The sequence below is a fragment of the Mus pahari genome, chromosome 10, assembly GCF_900095145.1.
Source record: "Mus pahari chromosome 10, PAHARI_EIJ_v1.1, whole genome shotgun sequence".
Lineage (NCBI taxonomy): Eukaryota > Metazoa > Chordata > Mammalia > Rodentia > Muridae > Mus > Mus pahari.
The window spans coordinates 113,979,302-114,001,132 of NC_034599.1; the positions used below are offsets into that span (position 1 = coordinate 113,979,302).

A 21,831-nucleotide genomic window follows, 5' to 3' on the forward strand; every position below is an offset into this window, starting at 1 on the left:
TACAATCTAATCTAGGCCTAGAATGTTTTCAGCGTCTGACACCCTTTCTTGTTCTTTCTGGACTCTGGCTGGCTGGACCAACTCAGCTGCTCTTGCTCAAACTCTTCTTCAAGCTGACTGATTCGATCTAGCTTCTCTTAGCATCTTACTGAATTCCTTCACTTCACCTCAGACTAACTCTGGCAGTCTGTTCCAATCTCTGGCTCCTCGTTCTCCGGCTCGTTCTGTCTTCACCTGTGTGTAGCTTGCTCTCTCTTCCATCTGTCTCTGTAAAGCTCTCCCAGGAAATTCCCTCCTTCTCCCCCTGCGCTGCTCGACTCTCCCTCTCTCCTTCACTGCTCTCCATGAGCTCTACTGTACCCTGTGCTGTCCGTCTCTCCCTTACATCGCTTCCCTTTCCTCTCTCTTCTCCAGAGACCTGGCACATCCTATTCTGTCAAATCTTTCTCTGATTCATCACTTTGTCTGCCACTCAGTTAGACATCACTTTCACACATTGGTGCTTCCTCCTACAAACTAACTTTACCTTCATTGTTTGGGATTAAAGGTGTGCACTGAGGACATGTCTGTATTCCAGCCAGAGGATTAAAGGTGTATGCAAAGGGTTGAGCCACCACAACTAGAAATGAACTATGTTCATTATTTAGAAGTTCTGAAATTGTCAAATTTCACTATGCACAAGGAGGTAAAGATTCGATACAATTCTTATCAAAACCCAAGGATTGTAATCTCGAGAAGAATAAGGAGAGGGGAGAAAGGAAGGGGAAGGAGGGAAGGAGAAAGGGAAGAGAAGGGAACACTGCTCAGATAAGAACAAGGGTTACCATGAGGCCAGACTTGCCCTCAGTACCTCCTAGCCCTGGGACATTGGAACAGTGGGCTTGCTCTAGTAAAAGAGACAAAGTTGAACGAGGTATGAGCGTGTGAAGATTCCCTTTACAGAAGATAGGAGGGCAGAGGAGCTGCTGCATGCCAGCAAGCCCAGCACTCAGAAGGCAGAGGAGGGCAGACTACAGTTAACAAAACCTGCTGGTCCCCCAAATAAAAAGATGCAAGTGACTTAGCCAGATGACATCTCAAAATAAAAGGTGAACATAGCTCACCAGCAGAGGGCTAGCCTAGCATGCTCGCCACCCTGCCCTAGGTTCAATCCCTCCCATGGGAAAGAGGGGGCAGGGAGAGAGAGGGGAATGGGGATGTGACAGGGTTAGAGATCTGAAAGAATTTCTCACACGTACACATGCATTATGAAAAGACTATATATCAACTTTTCTAGTGGGATGGGGAAGTGGCCGGGTTGAAGGAGCTGGTGGGGTGGCCAGAATCTGTGCAGGACAGCCTGGGCTACACAGTGAGATGCTGGATGAAGTAAAACTAGACACATGATGATATACGTGGATATGTGTGGTATGCAGATGTATGCGTTGTGGTGTGCATGGAAGTAACATGGGTATATGCAAATACCCAGCCACAGAATGCAGACCACAAGTTATTTTCATTCCCCCCAAATAAAAATATACCGATTCCACCAGATTTCATCTGACAGCAGGTTTACAGAGATAGACCCACACGCAGAACCCAATCCAGGAGACACTGAAACCTACATGGAAACTTAGATTGCTCCATGGCCTTTAAACTTCGTTGCCAAAAACCTTCACCTTCAGCGAATCTTTCTGAGCCGTGTTAAAGAATCACTTTTTGATTAAAAACACAAACCTTAGTTCCGACACATCATTCAGTATGGTCAATCCCACCTTTTTGACGGACAAGTGGACACAGGACACAGGTCTCTGAGAATCCCCTGTCAGGGTTGGTCTGGTGCTACTGTGGAGTCAAAGGTGAAATACTGGCCCCCAAGACCTGGTTGCCCCTGACGAGCAGATCCTCACGTACAGCAAGTGACACTACCTAAGCTTTGCTCCCCAATTTAAAGTTAACTGGTTAATAAAAGCCTAAGCCTGTGACTGGGCATTAGAGAGGAAAAGGCAGAATTTGAGGACTGAGTGAGGGGCCTCAGGAGAGATTAAAAAAAGAGGAGACAGGAGAGGAAGGAAGGAGGCCGCCACCAGGAGTGGAAATGACCATGAGAGTAACTGGGTGAGATTCAAACAGCAAGCAAGAAGGGACACATGGTGGGAAAAGTTACAAAAGCAACAAGGGACACACGGCAGGGAAATAAGTTACAAAAGCTCAAACCCTGCCCAATCTAGGCTTACAGCTTATAAATAAAGTACCAGGATTGTGTGTGCTTTACACAGGTTAGCGAGAATAACAACTCATTTTACAATCCCCAGCTGCAAAATGACTGAGAAGAGCGGAGATGCCTGGACCCAGCCTCATGGTGCGCCTCCCTCCCTGAGCAGCCATCAAGGCTGGACCTTGCTTCAGCCCCAGTGTATCCGCTCAGCTCTCTAAACAGGCCACGGCAGGCTTACAAGGAATCCCTCTGGGGATTAAAGGAGCTGGGTTAGAGCTATGAAAATGCTCGTGAACGTTTTACAGTGAAATAAAGTTAAAATCCAGAGTTTCAGGAGAATAGGGAGCATCTCAGGAGACAGACAGACAGACATGGGAAGAGTCTCCATTTCCATGCATACAAGTGATGGATTTAAAAAAAAAAAAAGCCCATTTTTTACAGCACAACAGAAACTACCCTGTTACACGGCATAGAAATCCCTGACTCATGACCTGTGGGAACAACACGGGTAAACACATCAGTTCTGCTTTGCCCAGTGTGGATCAAAAGTCACACCATGGATTTCAATTTAAGAATCATCATCAAATGTGTGGTGTTTTCATATCCCACAGAAAGACAGACACACAGCATGAGCCAGGGAGGTTTGTGTTTAAGTTAGCTGAGGCTTCTGAGACTGTTTCTATTCCCTCGCAGAATCTTCCGTGGTCCACTTACTGTGTGTGTGTGTGTTTGCGCGCACGCGTGTTATGTGTGTGTGTGTGTGTGTGTGTGTGTGCGTGTGTTATGTATGTGTGTGTATGCGTGTATGTGTGTGCATGTGCGTGTGTGTGTGTGCATGTGCGTGTGTGTGTGTGTGTGTGTGTGTGTGGAGTGATGGGGGCTGGAGAGATGGCTCCTTGTTAAGAGCATAACCTGTTTTTCTGGAGGACCCAGGTTCAGTTCCCAGCACCCACACGGCAGCCTCAAAAGCGCCTGTATCTCCGGTTCCAGAGGATCCAGTGGCTACCTCTGGTCTTTGCAGGCACCGGGTACACACAGTGCAGAGACATAGATGGAGACAACATACCCGTGTGCACAAAATAAAAATGTTTAAATAAGAGAAAGTGGTGAGGTTCTCCTCACTACTGACATCAAGAATAGTAAGAAACCTCACAGCTTAAAATGATACAATTCATCCTTACAGTTTTAGAGGGTGAGACACGCCCAGTGCTGTCCACAGGCCTGAGTGACGTTTTGGAGCATCTGAGGAACCTCCCCACCCCCTTTCATTGATTCCAGCTTCTCGAGGTGGCTGTCTTCCTCCATCTGTAGCACTCTGAATAAGAACTGTCTCCACAGGTTCCTGAACACCTGCCCCTAGTTGGTGGAACAGTTTGGAAGTTTGTGGGACCTTTAGGAAATGAGGCCCCACTGAAGCAGACGGGTCATGGGGAAGGGCCTTGAGGGTTATCTCCCAGCTCCACTTCCTGTCCCCTCTCAGCCTCGTGATCCACATGACGGATCCACCACACAGCGGGACACATTCCACCACCAAGTCTTCCCGACTTGATAGACTATGTCTGCTAGAACAAGCAAAGTAACTTCTCTGCCCTCCACCATTTTATCACAGCCAAAGCTTGTGCTGGCCAGATCCGTCCCTCTCATGCAGAACCCAGAAACCCCATCCATGTTTTCAGGATCTTCCTTGTTTCAGGACTCATAGGATCATCCAGAGCAACCTCCCTATCTTATGGTCAGCTGACTTACAACCCTGGTCCATGCCCACCCTTGTTCCAGTCTTAGTCTTAGCTCTTGTAACATCACCACAGAAGCTAGGGCGTGGACATGTTGGAGAAGGACAATATTCTTCCTTCTACAGCTACAAGCTCTGAAATCCATTCCTCCCCTACCACAGGGGAGAGAGTCTGTCCACACATGTTAAAAGGAAAAGAAAAAAGAACTTCCTGGAAAGGGGCCCATGAAGGGACAGAAGCTGGCTAATAACCACTGGCTAACTCACACGCTCCAACACACTCTCCCCACACAGAAGGTTCCCAGGTAGAACTTCCTTTTCTTTTCTTTTCTTTTCTTTTCTTTTCTTTTCTTTTCTTTTCCTTTTTTTTTTTTTCCCTCTCATTAAACTTGTTTTAATGGGTCTCAAAATTCTGTGACAGATTTTTGGTCAAGTTGTTTCCATTAAAAAGTACTTATTTTGAAAACTAATAACTTAAAACTGCCACACACACACACACACACACACACACACACACACACACACACACACACAATGGTCCACAAAACATTCTTTCCTTCTGAAAGTTTTACAATGCATTGTTATCATTAACCAGCCTTTCACTATTAAACTTAAATGGCCAATTGTGACAAACTGTTCTGAGACTGTTCTTCCACCACTGAGTAAGTCTGGGGTGGCAGGCATTAGGGATAATATTCATTTAACTTTCTGGGCAGACTTGGTGACTTTGCCAGCTCCAGTAGCCTTCTTGTCCCCAGCTTTGATGACACGCACAGCAACTGCCTGCCTCACATCACAAACAGCACAATGACCAAGTGGAGGATAGTCAGAGAAGCTCTCAACACACACGGGCTTGCCAGGGACCAAATCAACAATGGCAGCATTACCAAGACTTCAGGAATGTGGGGCCATCTTCCAGCTTCTTACCAGAACAACAATCTTTTCTTTAAGCTCAGCAAACTTGCATGCTACATGGGCTGTGTGACAATCCAGAACAGGAGCACAGTCAGACCTAATTTGGCCTGGATGGTTCAAGATAATCACCTGAGCAGTGAAGCCAGCTGATTTCATTGGTGGGTCGTTTTTGCTGTCACCAGCAACATTGCTTCGTCTAACATCTCTGACCAACACATTCTTTACATTGAAGCCCATGTTGACCCCAGGAAGAGCTTCACTCAAAGCTTCATGGTGCATTTCAACAGACTTGACTTCAGTTGTTACATTGACTGGAGCAAAGGTAACCACCATGCCAGGTTTAAGAACACCAGTCTCCACTCGGCCCACGGGGACAGTGCCAATGCCCCCAATTTTATAGACATCCTGGAGGGACAGTCATAGAGGCTTGTCAGTTGGATGAGTTAGTGGCAGGATACAATCCATAGCTTCCAGCAGCGTGGTGCCACTGGCACTGCCATCTTTGTGGGTGACTTTCCATCCCTTGAACCAAGGTATATTAGCACTTGGCTCCAGCATGTTGTCACCATTCCAACCAGAAATTGGCGCAAATGCTACTGTGTCAGGGTTGTAGCCAATTTTCTTAATGTAAGTGCTGACTTCCTTAACGATTTCCTTGTCTCTTCTGACTGTATGGTAGCTCAGTGGAATCCATTTTGTTAACACCAACAATCAGCTGTTTCACACCCAGGGTGTAAGCCAGAAGAGCATGCTCACGGGTCTGCCCATTCTTGGAGATACCAGCTTCAAATTCACCATCACCAGCAGCAATCAGGACAGCACAGTCAGCCTGGGATGTGCCTGTAATCTTGTTTTTGATGAAGTCCCTGGGTCCTGGGGCATCAATGATAGTCACATAGTATTTGCTGGTCTTGAATTTCCACAGGGAGATGTCAATAGTGATACCACACTCACGCTCAGCTTTCAGTTTGTCTAAGACCCAGACGTCCTTGAAGGAGTCCTTTCCCATCTCTGCAGCCTCCTCAAACTTCTCGATGGTTCATTTGTCGATTCCACCACATTTGTAGATCAGGTGGCTGGTTGTGGTGGACTTGCTGGAATCTACGTGTCCAATTACAACGATGTTGATGTGAGTCTTTTCCTTTCCCATGTTTGCTTTGAATTAGTGGTGGCTTTCACAACACCTGTGTTCTGACAGCAAATCCATTGCAAAAAGCCAGGTAGAACTTTCTAAATGGCAATGCAAAGATCAATTCTCTGCTTAATATTCTTGCATGTCACTTGAGAGGTTCTGAGGTTAAGTCCAGGCTCCATGGCTCATCCCAACCTGGACTTACCATTATCCCATCACACACACACAACCTGGACTCACCACCACCCTATCACACATACACACAACCTGGACTTACCACCATCCCATCACACACACAACCTGGACTCACCACCACCCCATCACACACACACACAACCTGGACTCACCACCACCCCATCACACACACAACCTGGACTCACCACCACCCCATCACACACACACACACACACACACACACAACCTGGACTCACCACCATCCCATTACACACATAACCTGGACTCACCATCATCCCCATTACACACACAACCTGACTCACCACCACCCCATCACACACACACAACCTGGACTCACTATTATCCCATCACACACACACACAACCTAGACTCACCACCATCCCATCACACACACAACCTGGACTCACCACCACCCCATCACACACATAACCTGGACTCACTATTATCCCATCAAACACACACAACCTATACTCACCACCATCCCATCACACACACAACCTGGACTCACCACCATCACATCACACACACAACCTGGACTCACCATTATCCCATCACACACACTTGCTCTCACAGGTGTTTGCTGAGCACTTGCTCCTAACACTTGGTGATCTAAGTGCAGGAACACAGTGGAACACAAGAGACAGTTCCTGCTGCAGGAAGCTGGTAATACAGAGGGACTTCACTCAACCAATTCTGCAAATGAAAATTTGCCACTTGGTCTGTCCTTTAAGATGCGCTGGGTGCCCTTAGCACCAATGACAGAGGGATGTGGCTGAGTCAGGAGAAGCAAGGTAATGCTTAGGAAGAGAATCTGAGAGCCAAGAAGGGGAGCCAGTCAGTCAGTGGCAGGATAACAGAAAGCATGGTCCATGCACAGAGAAGACAGACACTTTCATGTGCAGTAGGAAGGAATAGAGTGTGCATGCGTGCACACAAACACATACACAGACACACACACACAGGTACACACACACACCAAAGTCCTTATGAAGAAATTCAGTCAAAACTACTACATATAAACGAAAAAGGAATTCTAAACAAATGTTAAAGTAATCCACAGAAAACCAAGAGAAGGAAAACAGAAACGGAGAGAAAAGGCAATGATAAAGGAACGGGCAATACCTAACACACCAATCACCATGTTAAGTTTAAAAGATCTAAACTGACTGCTGGAAAGACAATTTCACACATAGATTACAAGTGAGACTGGCCAGCTGCACACTGCCTGCAAGAAACTCAACTTCCTATATGACGGTCCAGGACTGTTGGACAGGCACAGAAGGGCAGAAGCGAACATAAAAAAGAAAGCAAGCTCAGCGTACTGACATCAGAAGCAGCAGCCACACCACAGGGACAGAGGCACCGGGTAAGAACCAAATGAAGCTGGTAAGATTAAGTAAAGACTGAGTTCACCAGGAAAACGTGAGTCCTGCTTCCCTTCCCACTGCAGTGAGGAGACACTGAGCAGAAGCAACCTGAGGGATGAAAGGACTTATTTCAGCTTACATACTTCCAGGTCATAACCCATCACTGAGGGAAGTCAGGGCAGAGACTCAAGGCAGGAGCCTGACAAAGAAGCCAGTGGAGCCCTGCTAGCCTGCTGGGTCTCAAGCACCCACACCCAGTCATGCTTACCTAGCTTTCCTGTGTAAGCCAGGGCTGCCCTCCTAGGGAATAGCGTTGCCCACAGTGGGATGGGCTCTCTAAAGTAATTATCAAGAAAGGCCCCACAGACATGCCAATCTTATCAGGGGGTGGGTGAGGGGAGACAAGTCAAGAAAAATATCACATAAACTGCACGGAAAGGCGCCTAACTGCATGGTGAAAACACATAAAACTGACTGAACTCTGAATTCAGTAAAACTGCGGGATACAGAATATTAAAATCCTCTTACATTTCTACACATCAATCATGAATTACCTTAAAACCTGTAAGAGCAGCTGGAGAGATGGCCCAGCAGTTAGAGGGATTCGTTCTACAAACACACAGAGGTGACTCAGATTCCAGCATGCAGGTTAACAGGTAACGGGGTATCCTTGCAGATGCCTACAGCCCAGGCTCCCAGGCGTCAGAGGCAGCAGGATAACTGGGTCTGGCTGGCTTCCCAATCTAGGGAGAGACCTTTCCTCAAGAGGATGAAGAGTGACAGAGGAGAACAGCAGCGCCCTCTACTGGCCCCTGTGAGTATGTAAAGGCACCACACCCTACACGTAACTGTGTATAAACTTACACACACACACCAGTAAATGGAAATATTTTTAAACTAACAAAACTCCATTTATAATAAGATAAAGAGGCAAAAAATACAGTCATAAATTTAGCCAGGGAGATGAAGGAGCTGTTTTGAGTTTTCTAGGGAATGTGCATGAAAATAAAACCTTCCATATAGGTATGGAAAAACAGAAGACACAAAATGTCTCCTAATGAGGTGAACTAAATGACCCTGGTGCAATGACATCACTGATAATGTACACACGTGGGCAGGCATATGTACACACTTACATTCGCCCAATACTGCTACAGTCAGTACAAAAGAAGAAACCAAGTCCTTAATACAGTTCCGTGTTTGAACAAACATACTACACACGTGTAAAATGCTAAGAAGATGCTTCCGTCTGTAGGCCATGGAATCAGACACCTCCTCACGACCTGTCAGACTTTCTGTACTGTTTAAACTATAAGCATGTGTCATTTATGTGACCGAGAATCCAAATCCAGAAGTCCCCTGCTGTAGCTGGGCTGAGAGGCTTTGCACCGCATCTCTGCTCCACTCTGGTGCCTCTAAGAAATCCCAAGTGCAATTCCACTGGCTGGAGCCACTCAGGAATCTTCACTTCCCCATAAATCTACACTGATTTAAGGCCTCGGTTTTCTGGCTCCTGAGGATCCTTGCAGCTCTTGGTAAGTGCATCAATTCTGCCTCTACTTCTCAGCCAGGAAAACAGGCAGAGAGCCACAGAAATGCAGAGCCAGGAATGGCTGCTTTCATTCACCAATGTGGCTTTTTACTGCCGAGCTATCACCCAAGAGACAGTGAGTGCTCTTGGGCCAGAGAGACAACTCAACAATGGCTGTTCTTCCAGAGGAGCTGGGTTCAATCCCCAGCAGTCACATGGCAGCTTACAACTGTCTGTAACCTCCGTTCCAGGGGGCCTCACACCCTCACTCAGACATACATGCGGGCAAAACACTAAATGCACATTTAAAAAAAAAATAAGAAGAGGCAGGTGCCCTGGCTCCCTCACTCTATGGGATCTGGTGTCCCGAGAGATTCTGGGAGACAGCTACATTTGGTGGTCACGTCTGAAGAATTTGCAGTTTTACATTACACTTTCCTTCCAGAAGTCTGAACTGGTCATAAGTCAGTTAACTTGTTCTATGTATCAAAGGGCTTCAGACACCCACAGTTCCATGGGACCTGTGGCTCAGCCATGCCTCAGCACAGCAAACACTTTATCATGTGTCTGAAACCAACGTGGCCAGTGGCCAACCCTGGGCATCCCCAGATGGTAGAGTTAGGGTAGAAGCAAGGAACAGCACAGGCCAGGCTTGTGCCCATGTGTGAGGACGCCATGTTGACCTGACCCTCCCTGTGAGGACACCATGCTGACCCCTTGTGTGAGGACACCATGATGACCTGACCCCGTGTGAGGACACCATGCTGACCTGACCCCCTTTGTGAGGACGCCATGCTGACCTGACCCCGTGTGTGAGGACACCATGCTGACCTGACCCCCTTTNGTGTGTGAGGACACCATGCTGACCTGACCCCCTTTGTGAGGACGCCATGCTGACCTGACCCCGTGTGTGAGGACACCATGCTGACCTGACCCCCTGTGTGAGGACGCCATGCTGACCTGACCCCCTGTGTGAGGACACCATGCTGACCTGACCCCCTGTGTGAGGACGCCATGCTGACCTGACCCCGTGTGTGAGGACGCCATGCTGAGCCCCTGAGGACACCATGCTGACCTGACCCTCCCTGTGAGGACGTCATGCTGACCTGACCCTGTGTGTGAAGACACCATGCTGACCTGACCCCGTGTGTGAAGACACCATGATGACCTGACCCCCTGTGTGAGGACGCCATGCTGACCTGACTCCCTGTGTGTGGACACCATGCTGACCTGACCCCGTGTGAGGACACCATGCTGACCTGACCCCGTGTGTGAGGACGCCATGCTGACCCCCTGTGTGAGGACACCATGCTGACCTGACCCCGTGTGAGGACACCATGCTGACCTGACCCCCTGTGTGAGGACACCATGCTGACCTGACCTCCTGTGTGAGGACGCCATGCTGAAGAACAACTTCCTAGATTTCATCTCCCAACCCCTCAAGAGTCAACAATGCAGTCAGCAGACAGCTGTCCTGAGAAGCATGTGACATCACCAGCCTACTGTTCCCCGATGCATTTCAGCTAGTTTAGAGGGAGTGAAAAGAGAATACTCCATTTTAACTCAAAGTCATGCCCAACACTTAGGACACATAGGAATGATGGATGACAGTGGGCTGACCTTCCATGGCTATTAGCAAATACCCGAGACAACATAACCTAAAGGGAGGGAAGGCTGGTGTGGGCCTACATCTCAGAGGTCCTACCACCCATCAGTGTCATCCAAGCTTTTGGGAATGTTCCAGATCCAAATTACAGCAATGGGAAAAATAGGATTTTTTTTTTTTAACTAGAGATGGAAAAGGCCACCATTTATATGTTCTCTGTGAATGGCCAAAGGCGTATTAAACTCCCCGCTTTTCTAAATTGTGTATGATACAAGGTTTTATTTTGTTTAAGGATATCTTCTCTAAAGCAGCTGACTGATCACAGGGAAGTCAGTTTCCTAATCCTGTTTACTTTGGCCCATCTGCTCTGCTAATGTGGCCTTACTCAGTAATACGCTCTGTTGCTGTTTTGACCAACTGAATGTCCCTCACCACGTATAGCCTAAGAAACCAAGCCTGAACCTGTGCAAACCTATCTTCAAATTTCATTTTTAAATTACTGTTGTGTGTGTATGATGTGTGATGTGGGCACACATGCCACACCTGTCCATGTCAGAGGACAGCTTTAGGGACTCAGCTTCTTCCGCCCATTCTGTTTTGAGATAGGGTCTCTCTTGCTCTTTATGACCCAATGTACAAACTCCAGGCTAAGTGCTTCTGGGTGATTCTCCTGTCGGCCTCAGGAGTGCTAGGATTACAGATGAAAGCAACGCATCAGGCTTTTTCACATGGCCTCCAGGGACCACGCTCACATAGTCAGGCTGGCATGGGGAGTGCTTTTACCTGTGAGCTATCTTGCAGTCCACTTTCACGTCAGTAACGGGACATAAGCAGTGGTGGAGTCCTGTGTGTGGCCAATAGCAATGGGCTATACATAGCCCCTTTCTGTGAGTCACAGAAGCCCTGAGCAGCACAAGTGGGTTTAGAATGAGACGAACCTACTGTGCCCTGGCTATTACTGGCATCCATTTGGGGTCTCCTCCAAAGGCTCATTCCTAAGCCTTCCAGAATGTTAATACCACTTTGCTTCCTGTGCTGGGAAATCTCTGTTTATCTTCATAGAAGACCCCTGTCAAGAGCATGGTACACAAGCATCTGAATTCCTAACGCTCTAAGGAACCTGAGAACAATTCACATGAATTAGGACAACCGGAGCTGAGAGATGCAGAGGTAAAACCCGAGTGTGCAGGACCCAAACTATTCCTTACACGTGGTAGGGCTGCAGCTGGGTCACCTTAACATCTGGCAGATGAAATCCTATAGGCACCAAGGACCCATAAAGAAACGCCTTTCTGAAGACAGAGCTGACTCCAGAGATTTACTGGGGCTCCTTTCTGTGCTGGAGAGCCGTTAGAACAACATGGCCGCCAGGCTCGTGAACTGCTAATCACATTTTTATTGTTCACATTCGCCACTGAAATTGCTTTGCAACTGTTTGTTTTGAAACAGGAGCATAAAACACCACGACAGCAGTGTTTTGGCACATATTGGAAAATCTGCCATGAATAAAGAGTTTTCTTCCAATAAAATAGAGTTTGCTTATATCACTTGGCATTAAAATGATTTATTGAAGTAGCCACAACATAAACCATAGAAATAAAATGAGAGATTAGAGTAACAGGAATGTTCAAAGGCTGCTATATCCAAATTCACATTTAAAACACACTTTAGTGCAACTTGTAATGCTTTGCAAAGAGGCAAAGTAGAAAAAGAACAGTCTCCACCCTATTCTTCATCAGTTCTACATTCCACAGTCAGGCGAGTGCTGGCTCACAACCTTCGGGAAGCCATGCTCACCAGTCCCATCCAGGGGGCTTAGAGATGCGGGCCCAGAAGACAGAGTCAATTGGACCAAGTCCAGCCTCACACACACACTGATGCAGGCTGGTCTAGCCTCACACACACTGGTGCAGGCTGGTCCTCTGACAATCACCCAACATGGCTGCATGGGGCTGACAGTGAAAATGCAGGACAGGCCAAGCAAGAGGACAAAGATTCGAATCCTTAGAGCCCACATAGAAACAACAGTGTAGCTACACACACCTGGAACCCATGGGGCAGAGGCAGGAGGGAGACTGTGGCTAGTGGCTGCCAGCCCAGCTCCAGACTCAGTGAGAGGCCCTGTCCTAGGGCAGTCCGGCAGACAATGAAAAAGCAAGGACGCCCTCCTCTGGTATCAACACATATACCCAGGTACATAGGTGGGGGTGGGTGGGAGGTGGCTCTCCCGTGGGCAGACCCTGCCAGGGCAGCAGAAGGCAGCCATTGGTGAGCAGCTCCCTACCCACCCCTACCCGATCTCTGTGGTGTGACCTGTGTATAGGGCCCTGCAGCTGATGCTCTTTCTCTGTTGGCCTTGTCCTGGGAGCCTACGCAGGGCCTCAGCGACCAGCCATCATCTGTGCTTCCCTCATACAGTCCCCGTGGCCAATCTTAGAACACCACTAATGGAGACCTATTGCCAGCATTGTCTGCATCCTCCAGTGACGGAGGGCCACGGTGATTCCTTTCCAGCAGAGGCCGATGACCTGAAGCTGCTCAAGTCGAGCCTAAGGTGAGTGATCTGTCTGTCACACATGCCTCCTGCAGCACTGACTGTTCTACTCAGGAGGAGGCTGCCATGTGCGTTTTAAGGGTGACTTCCCCAAACCGGTATTAAGCAAATAGCAGAAAGGCCTGCCCGGCAGCCTCCAGAGCTGCCGCTTCACACCACCCCGTGTCCCTGCACAGTCCACTCTCCCTGTGCAGCTGACCCTTCCCCAGGACAGCTCTTCCTTCACCCCTGAATCCCTGCCAAGGTCAGTTTGAGAGAGAACACACACACACACACACACACACACACACAGGAGAGCGAACACGCCCTTTCTGCTGGTGTCGGAAGCTTCTCTCTCACCCTCAGTTTGGCTTTTTTTCTGTGGTACAGTGAAATCCCTGAACACAGGAACCTCAAGAAGGGGGGACAACTCACAGTTCTAAGAAAATGGACTAGGATGCGGCTGGTCACATGACACCCAGAGAGGACAGCAAAGCATTCGTGCCAGCTCTCAGACTGCTCCCTCCATCTTGGTCCTGGGTGCCTGCCATAGAGAAGAAGCCAGCAACTCTAGCCCAACAGAAGGGGGGATGGAGGGGTAACAGGCAGGTGGAAAAATCACGCTGCCTCTGGCCTGTCCCAGAACAAGGACTTGGGAATCCCCACTGCATGTCTTGGGGTCAGTGGAGAAGCAGTACTTTTCCACTAGCTCACTGGCCATGCTCCTAAGACCCTATCAAGGCTCTCCCGCTTCCTCCCAGCCCCTGCTGTCTCTGTTCCTGCTCAGAGGCAGCCACCATTCTGTGTTTCTCTCCAATAAGTTTCCTGTGTGAGGTTGGTTGCACGGTGTGACTTGTTGCTACTCCTTGTCTCCTGATTGCTGAGATACCCTTGCTCCAGAAAACCCTTTCCAGGGAAAGTGTTTACCAAGGAAAACATGCACTGTGGGTACAAGGAACTCTGGGAGGAAGAAAAAAGCTACAAGCCCATACACAGGCTTTAACCACAAACAGCTTTGGGCATAGTGAAGAGAAGGGTCACCCAGAGGTCACTGTAGGCTGCCATGCTACGAATCAAGGCTGTGCTGCTGTCTTAGTGACGGGTAACCACTCTTGAACAGGGTCCCTTAGCATCTTCCTACTGGGTCTCATTCAGAATCACTGACAGAGGTTGCCACACACATATGCCACATACATGTCACATGCTACGTACATGCCATGCACATGCCACACAAATGCCATATGCCATGCACATGCCACACATGCCACATGCCACATGCCACAATCACATTCCAAACATACTCCAAATGTCACACATGCCATGCACATGCCACATGCCATGCACATGCTACACATGTCATATGCCACACATGCCATATGCCATACACATGCTACACACATGTCATATGCCATACACATGCTACATACATGTCATATGCCACACACAGGCCCTCAGACTGAGATGTTAACCCTCACTGCGGTGTGTGCTGTTTCCTTAACTTAAGGAACAGGCCAGTTGTAAAGTGCACAGGTATTTTATCAGACCCTCAGAGAGAAAAATAATCACAATTCAACTCAGAATTCTTATTTTTCACTTCCTTTCAGACTTTCATAGAGAGTAATACATTTATGCAAAGGAAATAAACGTGAGATAAATTGTTTATGGCTGTGACACCCAGGGATAGCTATGGAATTCCAAGAGGAAGAGGTGTGTCCACAAAGTGCTACAGACACGGCACTGGTTACTATGTGAACTAATGAGGACGACACAGGTTACTGACTAACGACAGACAGAAGCAGAGTAGGAATTGATGAACACCCTTCAAGGACATCCAAGTCTGACCTTGTAAAAGCAGCTGACTTTACTCACAGCTGCAGATCCTCTCTAATACCACGGGCCAGCGAGGGGGGACTTGCAGCCAAGCCTGATGATCTGACTTTGGTCCCCAGAACCAGCATGGTAGAAAGTTACTTGGAATGTAGGTGCCCCCCCCCACACACACAACAAGGAACCTAACACAGCATCATACTAGCACTGGTGCAGGGTACAGGACTCGGTTCCTGGTGTGAAGAGCAGGCTCCACCCTCAGTCCCTATGGCCGAAAGGGTGGGACAGCAAGGCTTAAATGGTGGTGTGACATTCACTAAGTGCTCACCGCTGCTGATCATGAAGATGCAGCACATCACTTGCCAGAAGGAACTTCCTGCTGGGATTTTAGACGTGGAGATGGCCTTGAACTGACAGAATAACGGTATCCATCACTCTGCTAACTGAACACAGTAGCGAAGTGCCCTTTAAATCCATCTCTCTCTGCCCACAAGCTTGTGCCTCTCTCAGACCTTGTTGGAGAAGTTCCTTTGCACAGTGGATGGTGGTTAAAGCAGAAACTCAGAATTGTCAAAGTGCAGAGAGTATCTGTGGACCCTTCAAGCTGCAAAGGGACATGTCTATCGTGCCCCTACCCCCAAGCCTCAGAGACCATCATGGAGGAGGGATTATGGATTAAAAAAGCCAGAGGTGGGGAACTGGGTGACAGTGTTTTCAGAACTGGACAAAGTCACGGTGCTCACTAACTCACTACAGTTGTGGTAGCCTCTACAAGACATGTATGTGCAAGAGCAGCCAGTCAGCACTGCAGCATGGGCAGGAAGGAGCTAGCTGCAGCGATGGCTGCTGGAAGAGGAAGTACCTTGTCAGCTGGCCATGCCCCGGTCAATGGTCCCAAACCCATGAGCGTGGGACCAGTATGAACTAGACCCAGAGGATTCTTGACTAAAACAGAAACAAAAACATAAAGTTGGGAGAGTATAGGGATTGGGGGGTGAAGATAGGTACAGTTAGGGGTGAATAAGATCACAGTGTGTTGTATACATGCATGAAATTCTCAAAGGAAAAGCACTCTGCTATGTGTAAGGGAATGGGCATTTTGCTTTCATGGCCCCCGGTTTTGATCCGGAATGCATCCTCGCACAGATGGTAGCACAAGATTCTCACACACACTTGCACGTGAGAGTGGAGCTCAGGTGATGCTCCTGTCACCCCCACTCCCACCCTGCCGCCATCTGCAGCACGGACCCCGCCACCATTTGCTCGGGAAGCCCACTGTGCTAACCTCCCAGTCTCCCATGGCAAGCTCTTGAGGCGGAATGTTGACATTTACAAATGTTGAACAAGTGAGGTTTTCTCACACGTCATACGGTTTCATGGAGAATGAGAACTTTTTGTCAGTCACCAAGGGAACTGAGCTACCCATAGCAGGCAGACCCACAGTCATCGCAGCATCTACCAGGAGGCCTGCCTAGCTCTGGGCCTCTGTGTCACAGCATTCTTCACACGCCTAATGTGACTCTGGAACCCTTTGCTTCCCACACTGTGACCAACTCGGCAGCTTTCTGCGTCCACTGTCCTCCAGAGCAAGACCAGTTCAAGTGCGTAATAAGTAACAAGGGATTCCTGTACTCTGAAGGTGGAGAGATGCCAACCTGGTGACCCAGTAACCGAGGAAACTGACTCAAAGGCAGTGCATCTCTCTTTTCACAATTTCAGGTTTTTGTCCAGCGGGAACTCCACCAGGGTTGGCAGGACACAGACTTGAAGGCCAGGATGACACACACACTCCCAATGCACCCCCACACCTCCCAGTGGTCTTCCCAAGTTCTGAATCCATCGATGGATTGTGCTGTCTGCTATGCCACAGCCCCTGTGACCTACCTGTGTCTGCACACCTCACAGACACACTCAGAGGCGGACTCACTGACTGGGCCCAAGCAGGCTGCCAATCAACAGTAGCCATCGCAAGAGGCATGCACAGGGCTGTGGTAACCCAGACAAGTCCCGCTCAGCAGCTCTTCCTCCTGACACCACCTCTAGACCCCCTTTCCTGCACTCTGAACAATTCCTCTGACCTTGTACACCACATTCACCATGTGCACCATGATATCTGGCTGCCTAGGTGCTGGAAAACACGGCCAGGAGGTGGAGCACCCCCAACTCTCCCTCCCCTGGGTGGCTCCACACAGCCTGCTCACTGCCTTCCCGCCTCTGTCCTGTGGTCACAGCAAGACCCTCCGCAAGCCTCAGCTGTCAGAACAGTGAGACGGGGACAGTGTGTGGTGTGTGCTTTAGCATCACAGGCAGGGCGCTTGGGCAGGAGGCACATTTGACTGGCCTTTGCCTTTTCTACGCAGGCACACAGTTTGCAGCTTATTTGAAATGAATGAGGGAAGCCCCCTCCCTCTCTGAGTCTCGCTGTCACCGAGCTATGCGGGTTAGGGTTTGGTAAAAAGGGGACTTTGTCTTGGCTGGGGACACTCCTGTACTCCGCGCTGCAACTCAAGTCTCAGATCCCTAGAGGCTGGGGGGAGGTTGTCAAGGGAAAGGAAGCCAGTGCTGGGCTCCACTTCATTTTCCTCACACAGGAGCCACAGAGGGAAGATTTGGTTTGATGGGTAGTGTTCGTTTAAGCCACACGTCCTTTGCTGGGGAAAGGCAGCTAAGCTGTTCTGAGTTCTGAGGAAGACAACTGTGTGATGGCTGATCTGGAGCCTCCTGATGTTCATGCTGAAGAGAAGATTTGCACACAAGTGCAGCAGGAAGGAAGGAAGGAAGGAAGGGAAAAAGGTAAGGGAGGGAGGGAGGGAAGGAGGCGGGGCTAGAGGGACAACCATGCAATTCACCCCAAAACTTTAAAACTTGAAATGGTCACTTGAATTCCAAAAGACATACTTGCAAACTTACCAGAATTACTTCAAAAATGAGAGGGACAAGTTTGCTTTCTTCCACAAGCCTGTAAGGGGAGGGAAAGGGAGATTAGCATGTGTATGATGATATGAATTTAAACTGCTACCCTAATAGGGTGGAATGAAACCCCCATATCTAACTGCTAATCTCTGATGGAGAAATTCTAAGTGGATACACTCAACTCCAGCAATTAAACACAAATATGAGACATCTTCACAATGATCAGCTCAGCCTAATTGATATTTTAATGTGAAAATTAATTAAAATTCACAATTATTCTAAAGACAACCAACCAAGGTAATGCCGGGTAAAATTCTATAACCGGAGCACACTGTGCACAGGACCACCAGGTTAAACAGTGTAACCAGAGTGCACTGCTCACAGAACCACCGGGTTAGATGCTGTAACCAGTGTACACTGCGCATAGGACCACTGGCATGTGAAGCTGTCACTTTTTCCTATCTCTGCCTTGTTAGTTTCTTCCTGGCATAAATAAATTAATGCACAATGAATTTTAATGGCCTTTAATTTTTAAAAAATTGGACACCAATCACCCAGTCTACTCTAGGCACTTTCTTTCTTCAAATCCAGTTATAAATTATCATCAGTTATAACAATGATTATTTTATGAAATTCTAGAGAAAAATCGCCTTGATGAAACCAGAATCATCCAAGTAAGGCAGTTTTTATTAAGCTTGATAATCTGGGGGTGGGACACAGCTCAGTAGGAGAAACTTCACCCAGTGCCACAAAAAGTAGTATTAAGGACAAACAAGACAAACAGTGACAGGTCAGAGAGTAGCAAATACTGGGCTCTACACAGCCTCTCAGTCTCTATGGCAACCACAGCTGAGCTGCAGTGATGTGACAGGCAGCTGTAAGGATGCCAAGGTGGACAGGCATGGCTGTGTACCAATAAAACTTTATTCTCCAAATGGGTTTGGTTAGCAATGATCACACTTGGCTGCTGGAGAGGTGGCTCAGCCGTTCAGAGCACACACTAACCTGTCGGAGGAGGCAAGTGCACTTCTCAGCACCTACACTGGGCAGCTCACAACCATCTTTAACTCTAACTTCAGGAGATTCAATGCCCACTTTCTGGTCTCTGAAGGCATCTCTGCACATTTATGTATACTTCTTAAAATATTAAAAAGAAATCTCAAAAGGCATGTTCTTTTTGAATATCTTGTTAGAGTCGATTCTGCAGGATAAGACAAGCACATGGCCTCTGTTGGAGATGTCTGTGTCTCAGACACCAGGCAGACAGAAACAGGAGTGTAGCATCTGGCCTCCCAGGAGCTTGTCTGTCTGTGATAGTACACAGATAAAGGCAAGCATCACAGTGCTCACACACTTGCGAAGGGAATGGGAGACATGGGCTTCCCGGGCGGAAACACAGAAAAGTCCAAGGATGATCACCACTCCCCACGAGGTGTCTATAGTCCTGAGTGGCAACTGCCTGAATGCCCTTCGGAGAACGGGAGCTCAAAAGTGTGGCCTCAGCATGCAACGGAATGCCAGTCAGCAAAGGAAAGGACAGAAGTCATCACTGGGGATGGTGGTCACTGGTTGTCATTCTAAATAAAATGAGGCAGGCAGGAGGCTGGGTATGGTGGCAAACACACACACACACACACACACACACACACACAGAGAGAGAGAGAGAGAGAGAGAGAGAGAGAGAGAGAGAGAGAGAGAGAGAATGAATCCCAGCTCTGGGGAGGCTGAATTGGGAGGCTCATGAGTTCAAGGCCACCCTGATTCACACAGTGAATTCAAGGCCAGCATGAACTATAAGAGAAAGATGCCATATTCAATAAAGAAAAGAAGACACTAGGAGATTCCTCTCTAAGGAGTCAAATGTAAAGTCGGATAGAGCAGGGGCCAAGCTAACCAACCACTTTGTGATTGGATGGGAAGCCAACTTCACACGAGGAGATTCCTGCCAGGACTGTGACCATGGTCAAAGGCCGTGGCTGGGGAGGCCACAGGCCCTCGAAGGGGAAACCTATTCTGTTTTGCTAAAAGGCCATGGTGTCTAGTGCCTTCTAAACCTTTATATTTATATTCATCCAGCATTGCTCCCAGTCTTGGCCAGAGAGGCTTCTCTCCACAGTGGGCAGCCTTTAATACAGATTCATGACTGGTCAAAGGGTGGAGGAGTGATTGCTGAGTTCAGACATCTATATCAAAGTCCCCAAACTCAGGGAAAATAGCAGATGAGGCGGGTGGGACCAGTCAGAAGTGGAGCACGGATGGAACCCTGTGAAACAACGTCTTCCAGATGTGCCAGGGATTACGTATTCACTTATGAACTCACCGAAGCCATGGTTATCAGCACAAGACCAAGCTGGGTCAACTTCCAGCGTGGGCTGGGGAGAGGCTCACACGAGGCCCCGCCCCTGGGCTGAGACACTAGCAGCAAATGAGACCTGCTAGGGAGGAGGATCCCCTGTTCTGTCCAGTGTGGCCATGCTCTGGTAGATAACTCCACACCCCCTGGCCTGCATCCCTGATCAGAATCAGTGTATTACACAGAAGAAGAGGATGTGAGGTGAGAGGGGGTGTACTGAGGGGCAGGGGATACAGGAGGGGGAGGAGGAGCAGGGGTGGATATGATCAAGATACATTACAAACGTGCCAATTGCTATACCAAAAGCAAAACAAACAACAAATCTCAAAATAAAAAAGTTCCTAAAATTAATCCCTCTTCCCTTAAATTGCCTCTGTCAGGGGCTGTGTCAACAATGAGAGCAGAAGCAAAATACATGAGGCAAAGGCCTGGGTCCACAAACCAACCCCTCCCAGCAGGGACATGTCCTCCCCAAGGGGATCTCTACCCATGTCTGTCTGTCTGTCTGTCTGTCTCTCTCTCTCTCTCTGTCTCTCTGTCTCTCTCTGTCTGTCTCTGTCTCTGTCTCTGTCTCTGTCTCTGTCTCTCTCTCTCTGGCATCTGCACTGACACCTGCTCCAGTACATTCCCTTGACACGGTAGTGATGGCTTTGACTCACGAGGTGGCATGGGACTGATAATCTACAATTTCTGCTTCTGTCCATGTGTTTTTCAGGATTTCTTTATAATGATGTCAGTGTTGTGGTATTTTAGGGAAAAATGTAACTACTTCAAATGTGGTTGCATAAAACAACCATTTTCCAAAGACCACAGGCTCTATGGGCCAGAAATTTGGTCTTGCCTTTGGCCCCCAGTGATTGAGGTCACAGCTGGGAAGACAGGGGATGGGGTATCTGGGAGAGTTGAAGGTATGGGAAGGAACTCCACTCATAAGCCTTTATACCTAGGGCAATTTTAAAAACCCTTGGTTAATTCTGTTTGCTGGGGCATCTACCATTGTGCCCCCTCCACGTGACTTGAATGTTCCCAGCATGGTGGCTGAGAACCAAGAGCCAATGTCCAGTCAGTGAGCCTGGGTGAGGAGTGTTCAAAGGACATTGGTGGACATCAGATGGACTCATCACAGACTGAGTGGGAGAAGCCAGAGCAGACCTCTTGCTGGCGGAGGGACATAGCCTGTTACAGTGGACTCCAAGTGGGAGATGTCTATGCTGCCGTCTTGTAGAACACAAGCTTCTACAGTGCCCATCTGTGACGAGCAGAGATCCCTCAGTCTGAGAAGCAGCCGCTCACAGAAACAGATGATGGTCCCTGAGGAACTGTGGTCACACGGCAGGCAGCTTGTCACCAACGGCTCACTGTCCTCTGGATGTGCAGCTGGCTATGCATGCCTAGGGCATCCCCTCAGAGGATCATGAAGTCAGAATCAAGGTGTGTCAGGAAGTGCTCTAGTCTGGAGGCCGAGCCCAGGGGAGATCCTTTTCTAATCTTCTCACTGTCAGCAAAGGTCAGATCCCCACAGGAGGACTC

At 48.5% G+C, this 21,831-nt stretch overlaps 1 protein-coding gene and 1 pseudogene across 1 annotated transcript in view; both read right to left on the minus strand.

Annotated features, from left to right (window-relative positions):
* Positions 1-21,831, minus strand: part of Ulk4 (unc-51 like kinase 4) — a 283,012-nt gene that overhangs the window by 144,669 nt on the left and 116,512 nt on the right. Inside the window, exon 30 of the mRNA XM_021207848.2 lies at positions 17,946-17,994. Coding sequence (XP_021063507.1) covers positions 17,946-17,994 — 49 coding nt within the window. The remainder of the gene's footprint in view (positions 1-17,945; positions 17,995-21,831) is intronic.
* LOC110327558 lies at positions 3,622-6,036 on the minus strand (annotated as a pseudogene).